Genomic DNA, 15,684 nt, shown 5'->3' with positions numbered 1-15,684 from the left:
TTATATTTAGGACACCATCAAACATACAATGTGAACCCCTCTTTTAACCAAGATCAAACTTTGATTCACCGTGTTTTAAGTACTAGCCCCTTCACCTAGAACATTATTTTTTAAACGGAGCTTATATAGTTGGGTTGCTTTTCAATTACGATTCAGTTTTCTATGTTTTAAATCATATTTTTTTTTTTAAATTGGAAAGTTACCTGTTTACTTAAATAGCATTAGCTATATTAATGAATATTTTTTTTTTGGAAACTTCGTTGTGATTTTTTTTGGCTGAATCAAGGGGGCAAACATCAAGGAAACATAAACAAATCTAAGAAAAACGATACTTAGGCCAACCAAAACAGTCACAAAAGAACGGAGCCTGAATAAAATCTGGAAGAGCGGTGGATCACCAAACTCCCTGAATACAATGACCATGATTAGTTGCAAGTCCGCACAACTATTCCCTATGCAAAGAAATCACCTGAAATCCTGCCCGAAAACAATTATGCCACCTGTTTCTCAAATGGATCGACACCAGAGATGCGTTCTTAAATGCCAACAACACACTAGTTGAATCGCTCTCTAACCAAATGTTTCCCCAACCCTGCTGCCAAGCGTGCTCCATAGCCATAATAAAGCTAGAAATTTCTGCCTCAAACACAGAGAGGTCTATGAGATTACCTGCAAAACAACGCAACAAAGATCCTCGACTGTCCCTGAAAATACCAACACAAGCTGGATGTTGTCCCATCACTGACCCATCCGTGTTCACCTTCACCCAAGGAACCATAGGTGGCCGCCAAACAACTGGAATAATATCTTTGAAGTGACGGCGGTGCGAAGATATCCAAACCGAAACTGCAAAAAACCACATTTGGTTCAGATGTATTCATATTGTTAAGTTTCTTCTATCAAAAATGTATTTATGTGCTATTTGAACTCTTAGAGAATGATACAAATTTTAGTCTTTTGTATTTCTAACAAAATAGGATTAATTTTTGTCCACGTTTTAATTTGGTCTACTTAGTTAGGAACATTGTTGGATGAAAATAAAATTGTAATATTAGATGAAATTTAAGACATTGCTAAAAATATGTTGTGTTTTAGTTTTTTAATTTGATTTTAATGTTGGAAACAAAAAAAATATTTTCTAAAAAAAAGCCGCCCAACCGATCCAATCCAAACCGCATTGGTTTGGTTTTGATTTTATTTTAAATGTCAACCGAATCAAACCAAATGGCATACTTATTTGTTTTGTGACTCGGATGACTTCTAACCTCAAAACCGAACCAAACCGCACCACGAACACCCCTAACGAAGATATCGCAAATGTATCCGTAAGCTAGGAATCTGAAGATAAACACCGACCTGTAGAAATGTTACCAAACAAAGTGACGACATATGATGGGATCATTTCTCGATTTGTGCGTGTCATCCTCGTGCAGGAGCCATACTAATCTTCTCAGCATCGTTGTAATTTATCATAAGAACTCAATTACACAATTCATTACACTTCTCACAGGCTTGTCAAAGTTTCATAAAAACTCAGTTAAAATTGATTTCTAGAACTGCAAAGTAGATTAAAAAAATAGATTTCCTTAAAAATAGATTTCTCACAGGATTTTATTGTAGTTTATCCATCGTTTTCCTTAAAAATAGATTAAAAAAATTTCTACTCTGTTATGAAGAAATAAAAGCTGAACGATTCAATCTTTTTTACAGCTGAACCGTAGTACTGGTCATTTCTAAATACATACCCGGGTATTAATTTTTCAAAAGTAGGATTATAAATTTTTGTTTTGAAGAAATATATTTCATACTGATTATGAGTGATTCACCACTTTTAGCACACCTTGTGCGGGGTGATTCACTTTTGGTTGTTGCAATATATTCCATTTTGATTTGTTCATTTTTTTTTTGAAGAAGGTAAAATGGGTAGGATTATATATTAAAAGGTTAATTATGTTTTTGGTCCCTACAAAATTGCGACCTTGTAAGTTTAGTCCTTACTTAATTTTAATAGCATTTTTAATCCCTACAAAAAAAAATTTACTTATAATTTTAGTCCCTGCTAAAATAAATTTTGTTTAATTATCCTTAAACTCTTAAATTTTTTAACGATTCTTTTTATACAAGTTTAGAACACTATGAAAGGTTCATTTACTAAAATTTATAATTTTTTAATATGAAATAAATTAAATATGAATTTTTTAAAACTACAAAAGTTTAAGATATAAGTAACAAAAATATGGACGTAGAAATCAAATTTTTGCGATATTTTTTTCGGAGGACCTTTTAATAACGTTCTTAACACGCATGTAAAAAATTGTTGAAAAACTTAAGAGTTTAAGCATAAATTAAACAAATTTGGATTGAGTAAGGACTAATATTGAGTGTAGAAATTTTTTGTAGGGATTAAAAATGCTATTAAAATTAAGTAAGGACTAAACTTACAAGGTTGCAATTTTGTAGGGACCAAAAACATAATTAACCCTATATTAAAATAGATAATCAAGAATATCTTTTTGATTAGATGTATAATAAATAATTTAATCATATTTTTACTAGATTGTTAAACTAAAATTTGGATAAACATTTTTTCCCAAAGAAAAACGTATGACAACAATCAAGTCTTATTCACTAAGCGGGGGTCAGCTACAAAAATCAAACGACGTCATATCGTTTTATAAGAAACTATCTCTTTCTGTAAACCATAGATCTCTGGATCGTTCCTCATAGTTTCTCTTATAGTTTTTCTAAATCTTCCCTTACCTCTAGTGATATGAATCCCCTCCATGTGATCTATTTTTCGTACTACATAATCGACATGCATTCTCTCTACATGCTCAAACCACCTAAGTCTAGAATCAAATATCATTTCTACTATAGGTGCTACCCCAACTCTCTCTTTAATTTCGTCATTTCTAATTCTATACCATCTAGTCTTACCACACATCTAACACAACATCCTCATCTCCTCTACTCTTACTTTATGCCCGTGTTGGTTCTTTACCAACCAAAATTCTGTCCAGTACAACATTGTCGATCTTACCGTTGTTTGATAAAATTTTCCCTTCAACTTAAGAGGTACTTTTACATCACATAAAACACCTAATGCACTCCTCTATTTCAACCACCCATCTTAGATTCTATGGTTTACACCTCCTTCTATTTCTCAGTCGTTTTATATTATAGACCTAACATATTTAAACATAGGCTAGAAACGTTTCGCCTCTTGCTAAAATTTCATTCCATATACTCTGTCTTGCTTCTACTCAAGCGAGAGCAGTGCGCGCGCGTTTGCTTGTCTCCAAGTCTCCAACCTCCCATTTAATTCTTCCTTTGACTCTCCAAGTAGGACTGTATCATCTGCAAAAAGTATACATCTTGGCGCTTGCTCTTTGATGTGTTCCGTAAGCACATCCAAAACTAAGTGTAAAAATAAGGACTTAGTATTTGAACCATGTGCAATCCAATTGTTATGAGATAATCTCCGTTGTCTGCACCTTGTGTCCTAACACTAGTTGAGACCCCCCTCTTACATTTCCTTTATAGCTCGAATATAGGCCACTCTAATACTTTTTCTCTAGGGATACCCACAAAATCTCTCTAGGCACTATATCATATGCATTTTACAAAATCTATGAAAACTATGTGCAAGTCTATACGATACCGCTCCATCATCCGTTGTAGTATCTTTAAAAAAACATCATCCGTTGTAGTAAGTGTATTGCTTTCATTGTCGATCTCCTAGGTATAAAACCGAATAGGTTTTCACAAAACTTGAGTCTCTTTTCTTAGTCTTCGAAAAAAAAAACATAAACTGAATAAAAATAATTTTCATAAAAATATAACATTTAATTTTTTTTTAAAACTATGTCATTAAATTTATATGATATTCTAGAATATAGTGTGAAAACTATACAATATTCATTTAATTTTAATAAAACTCAAATATTTTAATTTAATACCAACTTTTAGAAAACCCAGTCAAAAATAATTTTAAGAATTTAAATTTGCTTGTTTTGAATATTAAAAATTGAAAAGTATATTAAAAGTTGAATACGAGGTTTTGTCAAAATAAAAAATAAAGTTAAATACAAGTTATAATAATAATTAAATATTTTTTTGTCATTTAAGTTAAACCTTTAATATTTAATAAAAAATATGATAGTCAAACATAAACATTTAATATGATAGTCAAAGATATGATTTGTAAATTGTTAAATCACAAAAATTTGTTATACTTATATTTTATAATAACCTTAAAAACAGTTCAGTCAAAATTAATTTTATAAAAAAGTAAATGTAATTATATATTAATTTGAAAATAACACACACATCGATAATTTCTTTCTAGAATATCTGGATTGTAATTATATAAATTTAATATTTTCCGTTATACTTAATATTAAAGTTCTTTTGTTTTGACCAAACATATAAATAATTTTTTTACGTAAAACTATTACATACAAAAAATAATTAAATAAAAAGGAATGTTTTCTTATAATTAGGGTGTTCATTTTCCAAGAGTCTGAAACATAGTCACAATGAGTAAGGCCGTTGATAAAAATGACTCCCCTTCTTCTCAATCACCTCCGAAAGAAATTTCTATCGTCAATGCATTGTTCTCAATTTTAACTATAACATCCCTCTCTTTAACCGACCCACTCCATGCACAACCTCTTCCCACCCTTCCTCTAGATCTCATTGCAGAAATTTTTTGTAGGTTACCCGTGAAGGTCTTACTTCAACTCCGATGCGTTTGCAAGTCATGGAATTCTCTAATATGTGATCCCAACTTTGCCAAAAAGCACCTTAGTTTTTCAACCGTGCGTCAGCTCCACTTCCTAACCTATTCCAACCGTTTACACAACTATATTCTCACCTCTTATCCATTCCACTCTATTTTCACCAACATAACAACCAATTTCACACAACTTGAACTTCCTCCAAATAATTATGATGGAGATTATCATCTAGTTGGTTCTTGCAACGGTATCCTTTGTCTTGCCGATTGTAACGAAGGCTTTGTTATTTTGTGGAACCCTTCCATTAGAAAATCAAAGGAGTTACCTCATTTTCAAAAGCCAAAAACTCTTCGTTACGATGGTATGACATATGGTTTCGGATATGATCCTGTTACTGATAATTACAAGGTGGTGGTTATTTTACACTACTATACATATGATATTAATGATAATTATGTCAACAAAATTGAAGTGAAGATTCATACTTTGGGGTCTGGCTTTTGGAAAAATATTCAGGAGTTTCCTTTTGTTGGCCACACTATCGAGGGACCCGGACATTTTGTGGGTGGCGCAATTAATTGGCGGACTTTGAAAGATTTAGGTATGGAAAATTCATGTTTTATTATTTCTTTTAATTTGAAAAATGAGTCTTTTCAAGAGATTTTGTTGCCTGACTATGAAGAGATAGATACAAGTGATTTGAATTTGGGTATGTTGAGGGATTGCTTGTGCATGATTTCTTGTGATGATGTTTGGGTTATGAAGGAATATGGAAATAAAGAGTCTTGGACTAAGTTGTGCACTGTCTGTCACATGCAATATCCTCGTAAATCTTATGGCTTTACCAAAGTAATAAATATTTTTGAGGATGACCAAGTGCTACTGGAGTTTATAGATGATTCTATAGACGATTCTATTGGGGGAACCTGGATATGGAAGTCGGTTGTTTACAATTCCAGGAATGATACTTTTAATTTTACCAAGTTTGAAAGCACCCCAGAAATTTGCATGGAGAGCTTGATATCACCTTGTTCTTAGTGCGAAGAAGACGTAGATGCGGTGCAATTCACTCAAGCATGAGATTCAAGGGAACCTATATTTTAATGGCTAAAATGCACTTTTGGCCCCCTAAGTTTCGCCAAGTAGTGATTTTGGCCCCCTATTAAAAAAAACCACTTTCCAGCCCCCCAACTTTACCCCCTTTTGCAACTCATAGGTCCCCTCTGATTTTGACTTGGTCAAAGCAGAGGTGACCAATAGATGGACGCCACGTGGCATTTAATTAATTAAAAAAATAAAAAAACAAAAAAGAATTTAAAAAGAATTAAAAATGAATTTTTGCCAATTAAAAGGAATCTGAGCCGCGCGAAAAGACTTAAATGCCCCTGGTTTCTATTTTTCTTCACTCTGTTCTTTCACGGCAGCTTCCATTTCTTCTTCCTTCTATCTTCTTCATTTTTTACAAGAAGCATTGAAGAATGGAGTGTTGTTGAATATATAAGATTGAAAAGGTTAATGATTGTCAAATGTGTGTTGTTGTTTAACATAATTGTTAATTGTGCAAAGGGTGTGTTTCTGTGTCTGTGTATAACCTTTGCATCATCATCATCGTCCTGCAAAATTCAAATCAGAAATCAAATCTGTGAAATTCTTCATAATCATCATCATCATCATCATCAACGATGTCGGAGATGGCGCACACAGATCCCGAGCGAAACTGAAGCGGCGTTGAATCGTTGAAGCGGTATGGTAACTGATTTGTTTATGAAGGAAGAGAGAATAGGACATTAACGTGGAAGGAAGCCCATGACATGTCGATTCCATGGATGGAGGAGAGGTAGGTGAGTTTTTGAAGTGCGGTGGATTTGATTTGTGGATCGGTGGATTTGATTTCGCGGCGAATTTCTTGATTGATTTGTTTGATATTATGAAGAGACTTGATTTGTTTGTATCTCTGTCTCTGTCTTTTCAACAGCAACAATTGCAACAACAGCAACAATTTCAGCAACAATGGTGGTGTATCTTTGTCTCTGTCTCTGTCGAATTTGCATCAACAATTTCAGCAGCAACAATTGCAACAACAGCAACAACAGGATCAAAAGGTTCCAGGGATTGATGAAACAATTTGCTCAAATGGTTGTTGGTGTTGGACAGAGGCTGGGTATTGGACAGAGGTATTGGTGGTGCTGGACAGAGGCTGGGTTTTGGTGTTGGTGGTATTGGACAGAAGGTTTCAGGGATTTACCAGAACGAGAGAAATGAGAGAGGAGGAATGAGTTTTTTAAATTTTTGGGTTTTTTTTTTTAATTTATTTTAATTATTTAATTTCAATAAAAATTATGTGGCATTTTTTTATTTTTAATTAAAAAAATTTCCACGTGGCACCCTCCTATTGGGCACCTTGGTTTTGACCAGGTCAAAATTAAAGGGGGCCTATGAATTGCAAAAGGGGTAAAATTAGGGGGCTGGAAAGTGATTTTTTTTAATAGGGGGCCAAAATCGCTACCGGGCAAAACTTAGGGGGCCAAAAGTGCATTTTAGCCTATTTTAATTTATGTTTATGTTATTTTTTTTTACTTGTTGAGAATAATAAATGATTGCACCCCAGAAACTTGCGTTGATAATTCGACATCACCTTGTGTTATGTTACTGCAATACCTTGTTTAGAGTTAATGTGAGCAAGCTATGCTTTTTAAATTCATATTTTTGTTTGAACGACAAATGTTAGTATGTTAATTGTTATGTTACATGTTCTCTTTTGTCATTCTAGTTGTATTTTTTCCTAAAATTTATTAAATGCTTTTTATTTGCATGATGTTACAATAACCCTTTCAAAAAGAAAAAACAACCCAGTACCCTCAAGTATACAAGGGAAAAGAGTTGGTTGATGGAAATGACAAAATCACGACCAAAAAAAAAAAAAAAAACAGAATCAATGTAATTTTGTGTGTATGTTTTTTTTTTTTTTTTGACTAGGGTTCAACGTAATGTTAAGAGTCCCACATCGGTTAGGAGTTGGCCTGAAAATTTGTTTATAAGTGGGGGCAATCCTCACCTCACAAGCCAGTTTTGTGGGGTTGTGTTAGGCCCAACCACGATTTCTAAGATGTAACATAACATATTTGGATATTGGATATAGTGGAACTGCTAATAGTTAAATTGTGGAACATATTTTCAATGAACAAGTTAAGCTAAAATTATTGTTCCAACTCTTTTAATTAATAGGAGTTGGCCTGACAATTTGTTTATATGTGGGGGCAATCCTCACCTCACAAGCCAGTTTTGTGGGGTTGTGTTAGGTCCAACCACGATTTCTAAGATGTAATTGAGTTATTCATAACATATTTGGATATTGGATATAGTGGAACCGCTAATAGTTAAATTGTTTTACATATTTTCAATGAACAAGTTAAGCTAAAATTATTGTTCCAACTCTTTTAATTAATGTCTCAATGGTTTATTCAAAGTAGAAATTTTCTAATTTCAAATTTGCTTACTTTACCATGTTTGCTACAACCCTATTGGATTTCAATGACATTGAAAGAGATAATACATCTCTTTTTAAACTCAAGCATATTGAGAGAATGAAATCTATATTTAATAGGGATATGTAGATTCATCCATAATGAAAATGGCCTTTGTCCAACTGTTTATGGTATTCTACGTTAGTTAAAAACTTGGGGAAAAATACTTGTAGCTAAAAGAAATATTTTTCTAGTGTCACCACAAAAGTATTTGGTTACACCAAATTTAATTAAAATTTTATCATAACAAAATTGCTCATGTTCATATAAATTTTTGGAAAGCGCATTTTTCATCACTCATTGTAAAATCTTCACTTCCTTTTTCTCAAAAATGTCAATGGATATGTAATCAAAGAAAATGAATGATTAAAGATTGAATTACAAGATCTTCCATTAATACTACATTGCATGGGCTAGTGAACTCACTTGTCGTCACTTTTTTTTTTCTACGTCTTTGAATCATACATGAACTCATGTATGCGAACTTAATATGTGAACTGAATTCATGAATGTCTACATAATTAAATTTTTAAGCTTAGAAATTAAGATTTTATGATGTTAAGTGAGTTCACATAAGTTTATGTGAACTGAGTTTACATGAATTTAGTTTGCGTAAGCGTATGTGAACCGAGTTAATGCTCACCCATGTGACAAAAATTCAGAAAACGAAAATTTTCATATAACACGATATAATAAACCTAATAAAAAAAAAAGATGTATAAAGTTGCATAAAAATAATCATAAACTACGTGTGGGAATTAAATGGAACGATCTTGAGCTTTTCACTCACTAAGCTTCAAGTTTGAGCATTTTTAATTCCCTTAACAATTATATGAATTGTTTGAAATTGAGATTCAACAAAACAATGTACAGTTAAAACTCTATAAATTAATAATGCCAGGACCGGAGAAATTTATTAATTTAGAGAGTTATTAATTTATCGATAAATTAATAATTATTAATTTAAAGAGTTTTTAAGTAATTATACTATACATACCTAACAAAAAGGCAAATTAGTCTATGCCTCTTAGAATTACGTTGCAGCGAACCTTGGGACACTCAACGTAAATTAGTAACTATTGTGTTCATATGCATTGGAAATCAATAATGACTTTTGAAGTACAGTAAATGTAAACAAGAGGAACAAATGTGTTCAATGTATTCTTAATATATTTTTTTCTTCAGTTTCTATGAATTATTAATTTATGATTTTCTTGGGACCGAAAATTATAAAGGGATCTCCCGAAAAATTATTATCTTATTATTTTATCAAGTTTTTCAATTTTTTACATTGGCACAAGTCGGGACCGGACAAATTTATTATTTTAGAGAGTTTATTAATTTACCGAGTATTAAATTAAAGAGTTTCTACTGTATTGAACTCTTATCTTGCAGAAATTCAACATAAGAAACTAAATTAATAGGTATATGATTATTGAGATATTTAACCAATTTTCTTTATTTTCTTTATTTAAACAGTTTTCTTTATTAGGGTGAAAATAGCATCACTAATAGCAGAATAATGTTTGCAAGTTTAATTAAGTTTTACGAAGTTAAGCATTTAGGTGAGAGTCTATATGTAGTGACCAGAATTAATTTGAGTTTGTTGTAGACCATATGTGTGCTATGATTAATAAAAAAATGAAAACGTTCTTTTTAAATAGTAGCCTGAGAGGGTGTAATATCCCGCCTAACAGTATCGGAATATTACCCGTTGACCGTGTCAGATGAATGTAATTCATAGAAAGTGAGTTAATGGAAATATTTTATGAGATGTCAGCTTTTTACGGGAGAAGTATTAGAGTCGTTTATAACACGCTTGAGGCAAGGGCAATATGGTAATTTCACGAGGAAGGGATATTTATTTGGTTTTGGGGCAAAAATATCACATTATTCTCATCTCTTTCTCTCTCTAAGTTGGGAAAAACATTTCTCTTCCTTCTCTCTTCCCTTCTCCCACGCCTATCTCTTCCCTCTTCACCAAATCTTCTAAAACTTCTTCCCACCATGGCAAGTGAACCAACCTTGTTCTCTCTTGATCTCCTAAACTCTTAGAAGCTTGGATTTGTTGATTTCTCTACTTCTCCTTAGAGAAGAGAATCAAGAGTTAGGGTTTGGTTTGGTAATGGATCAAGTGAAGGTTTATGCTTGAAGTTTCATCAAGAAGGGTTTAGTCTCAACCTCTACCAAGATTGGATATTCTTTGAAAGGATTTATATGTTCTAGGGTTTGGATCAACCTCCCTCTTCACTTTGTTTCTCATGAGATGTAAATATGGAAATTCTAGGATTGGTGATTGTTAAAGAGGCTAGGACTTTGGGAGCTTATGTTGAAGCATGTACCATGGAATTGATGGACAAGATCAAGAAATAAAGTTTGAGGATGTGAAGTGATGATGATGATGCTTGAAAGCTTGGGAATCAAGTACTAATCTTTAGGTGAGTTCCATAGCTAGTTTTCCTACCCTTTGGGATTATGATTATGCCATGTATGTTTAGTATGAATAACATGAAATTCTAGGGTTTATGTATTAGTCTAGTTGCCCCTTTTTATGTCATGCATGCTATACATGTTAATACTTGCCATATGCATGTTTTATAAGTTTCCAATGATCAAATATGTTCCAAAACACATAGAGACACTTGGTTTGAGGTTTTTGGGTCAAAAATACCATTTTTAAGTGTCCTGGACTGTCCTAACTCACTGTTTTGCTTGCTTCAGGCAGGCATGGGGATTCGCGATGCGGTTTTCTCCGTGGTGTCTTTTTACGAATGTAAACCCCTCAAACCAAGGTCCTAAATGATGATCAAAGAAAGCATGATTTTTATGAGATGAGGCAAGTATCAAGCATGTTAGTAAGGCATGGCATACGAGAGAAACAAGTCATGAATCGGGTAGCAAAATATTCATTAAGCAAGGGAAAACTAGAGCCTCGACATAGTTGTCGAGAACTAGCTAGTTAGCAAGATCCCTAGAATGTTAAGACGCGAAGTATACTATCTTCGCACATGATTAAGAATAAGATAGCAAGCATGTTAAGTCGTGGATTGATAAGTTATTTCTCTCCACCATGATTAAGTATGTACATGAACAAGTATAAGTTACCGCTAATCAGATCGATTAAGGTTCCGAGGTAAATAAGCAAGTATGTATATGTTTAACTTATGTGAACGACAAGACTATGATTAATATAAGTAGGTGACATGTCTCTTGCTATCCACATCAGGGGGATACAAGAGGTTCTCGATCTAAGGGGAACGATTCAAGCCGTAAGGGACCCGCATGTCACTGAAATTAACAAGATGTAGGTGCTCGTGTCTCTTGTTATCCACGCCAGGGGGATACGGGAGGTTCTCGACCTAAGGGGAATGGTTCAAGCCGCAAGAGACCCGCACGACACCGAGGGAGTCCGATGTACGTACATCAGTTATGTATGGGATTGTACTCGGGGTTACTCCACCCGGGACTTTCCGTAAAATGAATCAAGATAATATTGTTTGTTCAACGCTAACCTAATGAATGAACTTAGATACGTTTATGTACGATATGAATATGATTATGTTTCTCATGATTATGATTATGATATGTTCACGATAAAGCAAGAATGAATCCATGCACGTTTATGTTTAAGAACAAGAGCATTAGATGCTATATGACAAGTATAAGGCATGGAATAAAGAAAGTAAAGAACATGATACTGACGACGATCTTAGGTTTCCCCTAATTGTCCGGTTTAGAGTCGTGTCATGATTATGTTATGTTTAGGCCTCGATACATAGAGTCACTACAAGAAATGTTGCGATTAGCCAGGGAATTATGCCAGGAGCATGAACCCCTGTCAAATTTACCAGGAGTCTTGCCAGGGAGACCCCTGGCAAATTGCAAACCGGGCCCACACTACTCCTGGTTTACATTTGACGGGAGCAACCTACCATAACCCCTGGCAAATTGAAAGGGCCCACTTACTTTTTACCCTTTTCCCTTTTATTTTTCTCTAGTAACTTAACAGACCTTGGAACTCTCTTTCTCTCTGTACGTTCAAACTCCAGCCAACTCCTCTCCCAAAACACCCACCGTCACTCTTCTTCGCGGCCACCCGCCGTCATGCTCCGACCTCCATTGGTGACGAAATTACCACCAGTACGACCCTCTCTTCTTACTCTTCAAAAAGCACCCATTTGTTTTCTAGATTGATAAAATTTAAAAATCTCAATTTTCACCTTGTCTCTTACTTTCCGACCACCACAAATCTCCATTTGAAAAACTAATATGATTTTCTTCTTCCCCATGACGTCTACAACTAAACCCCTATATTTATTTTGGGATCGGAGAACTTTTGACGGCAACCACCGTGCCGAAAACCGCTGCAACCGTGTCGGAAATCGTGTCCACCACGCTGGAAAATGCAACCTGCAGCCATTTCATTTCTTTTCCTTCCTCTTGGTGAGTTCCACTTTCTACTTTGTATCCAAATTAATTTTTAGAAGTTTTTAATATTCATTTTCGGATTTTGGTGAAAGGCACTAAACTAGACATGTTATTTTTGTTGAAATGATGGTTTTGATCTTTTTAATAAAGTCTCAATGGATATATTAGACTTAGTTGTTGTTAGAATCTTATTTGGTCTCATTTTATGTTAGAAATCAAGGTTTATAGTGATGTAATGTTGAAACTATAGTCTCTCGAATGTACACCAAGCTTGAATGAGTCTTCTAAGAGTGTGGTTTAGTGTTAGATCAGTGTAATCTGATAGCTGTTGTTTTGAAACAGGACATGTCATGTTTTTCTTTGGAAATAGTCTCTGACTTAATTTTACTTTGGACACAATATTGCTTCTTTATCTCTCAATTGTTTATGAAGAACAAAATTAATTGTTTTCCAGGTTGATGCATTATTGGTGTTATCACTTCCAGAAGAAAGACATCTATTGTAGAGAAATGTGAATTTAGAACAAAACTTGTTACAGGTAATCGTGTTTCATATCTTTTCTTCAAACACTTGGAACATTTAGATGCTAGTCTAGTCATTTGTGAACTTAGCTAAGGATCCGTGAATCATCTGAGTTGAGAGGAACTTTGGTGTAGTTAGTAACAGAGTCACGAAAATTCTAGTATCATCATATTGTTAGAAGAACTGCAAAGTTGTAACTCTTAAATTTTCAAACTCTTATACGTGATATGTTTATCTTCAGATGGGAAACTACATAAGGAAAAATGAATTGAAAAAGCGCCGAGGAAAGGATTTAAGAGAAGACTTGCTACTATACAAGTAAGACTCAACGACATACATAATTGTTTTCCTTGGTTTCTTTCTTTTTAATTTTCCTTCATTTATCTTGCCCTTGACATTTCATAATGGAGCTATATTTTTCTTGTGTGTGTGTTTTTGGGGACTGAAAATGAATCATTTTCTATCTTGAAATCACTTTGTTGTGGATCTATTGTAGAAGAATAGTTGTAAAAGATGTAGTTATTTTTTCACTGCATTGTTTATCTATCTGCTATTTCTTTATCTATCTGCAGTGTTTATGGTTTACTGCACTCTGGTTCTTCTAGAATAGTTGTAAAAGATGTAGTTATTTTTTCACTAGTAACATTTTTGAATTATATAGCATATTGAGGTTTAATGTCAGAAGGCATAGGGGTAATATTCAAGAGTAAGAGCTTAGTGTTTTTCATATCTCTAACTCTCTTTAATATATGGCATTGATGCAATTGACAGAAAATACACGACACTTCTTTATGAAGCTAGATTTTTTGTTCAGGTTAGGATGCTTGTGTTGGATACTTGATTACTTGCAACTTGTATTTTAAATTTGTTAATTTCTAAGTGAGTTTGTAGTAGAATTCTTAGAATACTTTGATATTCATTATGTCTTTAATGGAATGATTTAGGTATCTTCACATCTTTAACTTCTCAAGCTTGGACTGATACGGACATCTAATACTCAAGATTATTTTGTATAATTTGTTGATTATTTTGAGACTTACTAGTGTTTCTTCTAAAATTCATTATAATATAATGAACTAGAAATTCATTAGTAGTACATGAAGGAAAGCCCACAAATACTAAGCCATTTTCATATTTGTCATAATTGTTCCATATGACTGTGATTGAAAAAGGAAAGACTATCCAATTAAGTTTATTGTGCTCTTATACTGTGATTTTTCAGGTTGCCAAGATGGTAAATCTTGTAAAGGAAAAGGGGGAAAGGTTATGAGAGAACCGGAGCCTGTCAAAGATGGTTCTACAGTAACAGCTTTTATTGAAGATCCTAGTGGTTATAGGTTTGAGCTTTTGGGGAGAAGACCTACTCGTGAACCCTTATGCGAAGTGATGCTTCAAGCAGGTGACCTTGATCGTGTCATAGCCTTATATGAAAAAGTGAGTGTATATATTTAATGTAATTATTATGGTAGTTCCTTCAGCTTGCTTAGATGCAAGCACACACAAGTGACTAAATGTTTTTCTTGACTTTGTTAATTTCAAAGGCTGTTGGGATGAAACTTCTCCACAAGATAGTCAACCCTGAGTAAAAGGTAACAACTACTTGTTGTTATTTATCAGATGCATGGCTATATGTGCTCATGACATTACTCATTAGATTGATGTTTGTAATATCTGCAAAATAAAGATTATGATTGTTCTCTTGCCATCGATTATGATTGTTTTTCAGTAACCAAGCTGGGATATGGTCCTGAAGCTAATAGTCATGTTCTAGTGTAATATTGAGAAATAGTAAATTTGATTTGGTTCTAACTAATATATGATCAGTATCATTTGTCATTGTTAAGTTATCATTTTCTTATACAAATGTCACTTTCCCCATTTGAGAGCTTAAATCATAAAACGTGAAGTTGGACATGTATGCTTTAGACTCCTTCAATTCTTTGTTTGCACATACATTAAGATTTGTTGCAGAGATGTTGCGTAAATTGACTCGGTATATATGCATGTTATTTTTCTAGAACAATTATACTGCATGTATACAATGTAAATTCAGTTTCATATTGTCATAAAGCTAGCAACTAGTTCATTGTTGTGTAAGAGAACGGCTAGATTATCTCATTGTTGAGAATGTATATGTTTCTTATCAATTTTTATCAATGTATTGTATTAATCTTGGGCCATAAAAATGCCTACTATCTATCTAATAATCATTCCCTAAAAGAAATATCTATCTAATTAAAAAACAATTTTAAAACATTTTTTAAAATTATTTTAATTATTAAATTTTAATATTTTGATTTTTTAAATAATTTAAAAACGTTTTTTTAAAAAAATTTCGTACAACGTTTTGCCAGGGGTTAACCCCTGGCAAAGTTCCTGGCATGGATTAAAAATGACTGATGTGATGCTGACACTGTCTGTAAAAAGCTTGCATTGACCAGAATGCGTCAGAAAAGCCTGCAATCCTGCAG

The 15,684-nt window shown here is 33.4% G+C and overlaps 1 protein-coding gene and 1 non-coding gene across 2 annotated transcripts; one reads left to right on the top strand and one right to left on the bottom strand.

Annotated features, from left to right (window-relative positions):
- Positions 1-1,387: 1,387 nt before the first annotated feature.
- Positions 1,388-1,494, bottom strand: LOC146935045 (U6 spliceosomal RNA). The gene has a single exon (XR_015033858.1). It is a non-coding gene; the product is annotated as a U6 spliceosomal RNA (small nuclear RNA).
- Positions 1,495-4,538: 3,044 nt separating this feature from the next.
- LOC146935044 (F-box/kelch-repeat protein At3g23880-like) lies at positions 4,539-5,777 on the top strand. Its single transcript, XM_085757720.1, has one exon. It carries the CDS (start codon positions 4,539-4,541, stop codon positions 5,775-5,777), a length of 1,239 nt encoding a protein of 412 aa, XP_085613846.1.
- Positions 5,778-15,684: the final 9,907 nt, after the last annotated feature.

Source organism: Medicago sativa, chromosome 3, assembly GCF_051527215.1.
Source record: "Medicago sativa cultivar Bolivia chromosome 3, Bolivia_mono, whole genome shotgun sequence".
Classification (NCBI taxonomy): Eukaryota; Viridiplantae; Streptophyta; class Magnoliopsida; order Fabales; family Fabaceae; genus Medicago; species Medicago sativa.
This window is presented reverse-complemented; position numbering and strand designations above follow the sequence as displayed.

Excerpts from the sequence above, each read along its gene's own strand:
- LOC146935044 (XM_085757720.1), top strand. The coding sequence starts at position 4,539 with ATGAGTAAGGCCGTTGATAAAAATGACTCCCCTTCTTCTCAATCACCT.